The sequence below is a fragment of the Misgurnus anguillicaudatus genome, chromosome 9 (assembly GCF_027580225.2).
Source record: "Misgurnus anguillicaudatus chromosome 9, ASM2758022v2, whole genome shotgun sequence".
NCBI lineage: Eukaryota > Metazoa > Chordata > Actinopteri > Cypriniformes > Cobitidae > Misgurnus > Misgurnus anguillicaudatus.
In genome coordinates, this window is record NC_073345.2 from 35,909,001 (window position 1) to 35,915,000 (window position 6,000).

General features: G+C 33.4%; 1 protein-coding gene across 20 annotated transcripts in view; it reads left to right on the plus strand.

Annotated features, from left to right (window-relative positions):
* tcf4 (transcription factor 4) overlaps positions 1-6,000 on the plus strand; it is a 237,237-nt gene that overhangs the window by 178,543 nt on the left and 52,694 nt on the right. For 2 of the 20 annotated variants that reach the window (XM_055179360.2, XM_073871629.1), the window contains exon 1: positions 5,816-6,000. This exon is cut by the window's right edge and continues 60 nt beyond it. The exons of 17 other annotated variants lie outside the window; for them this stretch is intronic. In XM_055179360.2, the coding sequence (XP_055035335.2) occupies positions 5,992-6,000 (9 nt within the window). In that variant the 5' untranslated portion in view covers positions 5,816-5,991. Of the gene's footprint in view, positions 1-5,815 lie in introns of those variants that run through there. One more of the 20 variants, XM_055179361.2, reaches the window with a different exon arrangement.

Consider the following 6,000-nt stretch of genomic DNA (forward strand, 5'->3'; position numbering starts at 1 on the left):
AATGCGTATCGAGTTCTGATTGTGTAGTTTGTTTAGTGTGTTGTGATTCGACAGCAGCTTAGTTTAGCTGGTTACTGGTGTATTCGTGTGGGCGGAGTTTAGTCAAAAACTCTTATATTGACTTCATTCAATCAGGAAGTAGAGGATTGTAGTCCAAACCGGCCGTTCTCTGTAGTCCTAAAAAAGGGAATTCTGTTAAAGAAAATATATTGCTTGGCAGTGAACTTTGACCTTTATCATTTTGAAGGGATTATTGATGCTCTAACAACTTAATGTTGAAAAATGGGATCACAAAAAATGGGCACTTTAAAGCTTTGTTTGTGTATAGTCAGTATATCATTTTATTTTATTAGGGATAATCTAATAATAAATCCTATTACTGATCAGTGTGTACTGTATATTCAATCTATAAGAAATATTTGTATTTATTGTATCTACACAACATACACAACTGTGTGAAGATGTTATATTTTATTTTAAATAGATGTGTATTTTCAGACAGGTGTTGCTGTTGGTGTTTTTGTCTTATTTTAGGTGCTTGTAGTTTAGGGATGGAACAGTATGAAAATAGTGACCAATGTTATCACAGTTATCAATATTATCCTGGTTTTGTTAAAATGAGATGGAAATGTTCAAAAAGAACTGATACACACACTGAAAACATAAAAGTTGTATTTTTGAAAATCACAATTTAATATTTAATGTCCCTGAAATTATTTCTGTGGTAAAAATATAAATAAATCTGTCTAATAAGTTTACGGTGAATGAATACAATACATTATCCCTTAAATCCCTTTTTATGCAAAAAACTATGTTGCATGTGCGCACCTGCGTCAAACAGATTCTGGCTGGACAAGATTTACCGCAAGTTTTCAAAATTTTTAAACGATAATACTAATCTTCAGGACATTTTATTGTGGTTAATCGTGAAATCGGTAATCGTCCCATCCCTATTGTAGTTTAAACTTTACTGTCCCAGGTATCCCAGCATGCACTGGGGCAGAGTGGACCAAAACTGCTGATGGCCACAGCTGAAGTGTGTGCGTGTGTGTGTGTGTGTGTGTGTGTGTGTGTGTGTGTGTGTGTGTGTGTGTGTGTGTGTGTGTGTGTGTGTGTGTGTGTGTGTGTGTGTGTGTGTGTAAGAGAGAAATAGTTCATATCAGCTAAACTCATGAACACATTGGTCTGTCATAACAGTATAGCTGCCTCAGCTAATGAATGCTGGGAAATCATATTTCTGTGGCTTGTGTTTGTTCACACACAAATTAAAATACTGCCACACTTTACTTTTTTTCCAAACCTGTATGACTCTTTTTCTGGGCATCAGCACCTAACAGTGGACTACACATTAGAGGAAATATATCACAAGCGTCTCTAATGATGAAAATGTGCAGGTATTTTTATTCAAGTCACTTTATTTTATTGCTCAGAAGCAAACCTATTTGTAATCTTAGTTGTTTTTTATGATAAAAATGAAACACAATGCTCAGATCATACAGTAGCTGAGATGAACGGGCTATTGGAGAGATTTTTTCAGATTAACAAAATCTCCATTTGATCTCCATTTCTTCTTACGGCTGTGCATAGAAAACATATGTTACAGAGATTTCATTTGTTCATTTTATTATATGGGGTCAAAGGTTTTGACTGTACGTAATATGGCCATATGAGAATGAGTCTTGGTGTCTTCAAATCTGAGAACAAATTACATTTTTAAAATCTCTTCAAAAGCTCTAGAGGAGACACGTGAGATTACTCCAGCTTTAGGAAGAGAACAACTTTAAAAAGCTAAAAGATCATGAAATATCATGCTTAAAAAAAATATAACTGAGAGAGAGAGAGAGAGAGCTTTATAATATAACAGCAAGGGCACACAGCATTTAGTCATTTTATTTGAATGAATTGTTCACTTAATATCAGTAATACTGAGTCATCAAGTGATTGAAATCCCCAAACTGATCTGAATCTATTTACCAGCTCATATCTGTGATTAAACCTCTCTTAGTCACTTCATCACCCAAGCACCCGGTTAATCTCAGTGTGAATGTGTTTACCACACATCCCAGAATGCATTGCACGTGCCAGCGCTGATGTCAGACAGGTAATAAGCAACCTGTCGACCTTTAACCAAAGTCTAAAATTCAGACAAAAAACGCGGTAACGTCCTCAGGCTAATGTTCAGCACACAACTCAATCTGTATACACTCACAGAGCTGAGATCATGCGCAATTAAAACCCCAGATTGAGACGATTGGTTACACGATTAAAAAAGCTTAAAATAAAAAAATGATTTTGTGATTTTAGAAGCAACAGGCTGTTAAAGGCGAAGAACTTTACCAAGTTTCTTTTTTTTTTTTGTTTATCTCCTTTTATGTTCAAATGTTCTGTTTGTGCCGAAATCACAGATTCACCATAAGGGCTGCTTTGCATTTTTAATTTAGTAACTAACATATGAATACATTTGCATATTAATTAGTTGCAGATTAAATCATGCATACATAATTGCCTCCTTACTGTGTTTAATGTTTGTTAGAATCTGTAGCCCGAGCCGACGGAAGATTTCCATTGGATGAGGCGATCGGACGCGTTTGAGTGAAAGCAGGCTGAAATACCAACATTTGCTGAATTGATTTTGGGGGTTTCAGAAGAGAAATACAGATGTCCAAACCCAAGCATCTTGTCTTGAATCATTCTGCATCTCTGACCTTTTCAGCTGCTTCAGATTAACCCTTTCAGTGCTGTAAAACTAATAACATTAGAAGGTCCTCTGACAGTCAAGTCAACTTGAATTACATTTATTATTTAATATATATATATATATATATATATATATATATATATATATATATATATATATATATATATATATATATATATATATATATATATATGTATATGTATATGTATATATATATATATATATATATATATATATATATATATATATATATGTATATGTATATGTATATATATACAATTTTATTTTAACTTAAAATAATACAAATATTTTTATTTTATATATAATATTATATTATATATAAATAATAATGAATAATAATTATAAATAAATAAAACATGTTTGTATAAATAAATATATATGATAATAAAAAATAAATAATGTATAATACATAATTACAATTAAAATAATGCTTAAATAAATACTGACATGAGGAATGAGGGAATAAAGTAAAAAAATATATAAGTAAATTGTTTAACATTACATTTTTTATGCATGCATTGTTTTGTAATGATGGGCGATGAATTAATGTTTCTTGTTTTATTTGAATATTTTTTTAGTTCACTCAAAGTAAGCTGTGAAATCTCTGTTGCTGGTCTGTTTTAGTTTAGTCAAGCAACTGGTTAATAGAGAAGAAATAATGTGGTAAAATTCAACATCAAGTTGTGTTTCATTTGTGTGTTTGTGCATCAGGTGAAGATATCAGCGCATGTACAAAGTTTAAATCATATAAAAATAAAATCTTCCAGGGATCTGAACACTATAATGATGTATTGTGTTTTCATGAACACATATGCTGTCATGTTTTAAAGAGACACTGAACGACCCTTAGAGCCTCAGTTGCGGCCCTTGAACTCCCCGAGAGAAAGAACGAGAAAAAAGATTTAAAGCGGATCCTCTGAGATTGACAACTCATGCTTCTAATGAGCAAAAAATCCTCGGAGCATGAAATCTGAATGGAATGTGTGCTTATAATCCAAGTGCTGTTTATACTAATCTCACGGGATTGAGAGAGAGAGAGATTGGGGGTAAAAGAGGGTCGTCCGCTCCACAGCAAACAACAACAACAACACTTAAAACAACACAAAGTGTGACACAGGTGCACTGTTGAATTATTAAAGTTTATTCTGCTTCATTTGGAGTCTGAATCCAGAGGTTTAACTCTTTATAAGACCTGCTGGATGTGTGCGTGTGTGTGTCAAGATCATGTCAAAGATTGAAATCATAGTGTAACTATATCAGACTTTGATGCTCTTAATCTCATCATTATGATGAGACTTTAGTCTGGATTTCAGTATTGTGCAAAAGTCTTAGACCAGCTGCAGCTTTGTTATTTCATCAAAGTTTTAATAATCATCAATGTTTATTTTTCGCTCTCTTTATTAAGATACAAACATAAAATAAAGAAAATATGTATGCAATAGTTTTTGCAAAAAAAATCTAGAATAAAATTAGATTAAAATCTTTAGTAAGTATTTAGTGTTGAGCTCTCTTAACACTAAACACATTTTAAACTCTTTTGAGGAGACTGAAGTCCTAAAATAATTCGATTAGAAATTAGAAATGAGGATTTCTTATTATTTAAGTTTAAAAGATCCTCCAGGTTTCTGCTATTGATCAAGTGTAAGTGTTTTTCAGATTGTATTCTGTTTATTAATACTGCGTACAAATCTCCTGTAATTTTTGGTTGTATTTTAATAAAGAGGCTGAGAAATATTTATACATGATCATTATACCATAGGAAAAAACACAGTAATGGTCTCATCTCATGACTTTTGCACAGTAATGTATATAAATATGTATTTTAAAAATTCTCACACTTTTTTACATTTTTCGACTTTTGTTTCAGTTCTTTTTTTTTTATATTTTGTGATTTTTAGATTTGAAACTTATTTTATTTTGTCTTCTCCCTTAACCTGTCCCTGAGTCTCTGCTGGTATGGAGCTCTGTATTGAAGTTTTAGATATAATTCATGTCTCATCCATGTCAATCAACTGTTCTGAGGTCTGTTCATGGTCAAAGCGTTAGAATATCAGCTCATCTCTCCCTCAGATCAGAGTAAAAACATATTTTTAAGCATAATATAAAATTAATGACATTAATAATAATAATTATTAACAAAAAACATCATTTAATAATAATTAGATGTATTTTTAAGTATTATTAAAATTTTAATAATAGTTTTAAAAATAGTTTGTTGATATGTTTGATTCACATTTGTACTTCAAGGGCTTGTCTGTCTCTCTCTCTCTCTCTCTCTCTCTCTCTCTCTCTCTCTCTCTCTCTCTCTCAGTTCTGGTGTTGTGCCAGTGTTGAAGACAGATGGTGGAGTTATTAGATGTGCGTGTATGAATCCCTCCTGCCACTCGCTTTTTAATCAAATTAAAGCGAGAGAGAGAGACAGAGAGAGAGAGACACAGAGTCTATTAATGCCGTTTGTATTCTTGTATATAATGGACTTTACTCCTGTCACTATACTGACCCTCAGGCCAAGCTTTAACTCTTATCTCTCTCTTTTCTCTCTCTCTCTCTCTCTCTCTCACACACACACACACACACACACAACACACACAACACATATATGTGTATAATGACATGTGTATAACACCATAATAAACATAGGAAACGTACTAAATGGTAATTTTTTTTAAAATAAAAAAATGCAAGATAGTTAGGTGTTGGATTAGGGGATAAAATATACAGCGTTAGGGTCAGTTTGTATTCACTGTACTGTAATGCGCTGTGTGATTGTTTTATATGTGTGTATGGGAGTTTAGAGGAACCTTCAATGAAGCAATAAAATGTCTGGAAAGAAACACACACACATTTTTGTCCCTTTTTGAAAAGCCGACAGAGCTCAGGACAGGATCACTTCCAGATTTATCATGGAAAGGAAAACGTGTGTGTGCGTGTGTGTGTGTGTGTGTGTGTGTGTGTGTGTGTGTGTGTGTGTGTGTGTGTGTGTGTGTGTTATATTAGCTGGAGTGAGATGTTGAGTTTAGAGAGAGAGAGAGAGAGAGAGAGAGGGAGGGGCTTGAGTTCATATAGGAGACTCCCCCGTCCCGCCCCCTCCCATGGACTAACGTCAGGAATGTTTCTCACTCGTTTGCATATTCAGCATGCTCGGACCGGCCATATGGGAAAATGCGACTGCAGGAATTGTTGTGAAAGGGAAGACGAGTTTAAACTCAAAGTTGTTAGAGAGCGTCTGAAGAGGATTTAACACACAAACACACACACACACACACAGCAGAATGTATTGT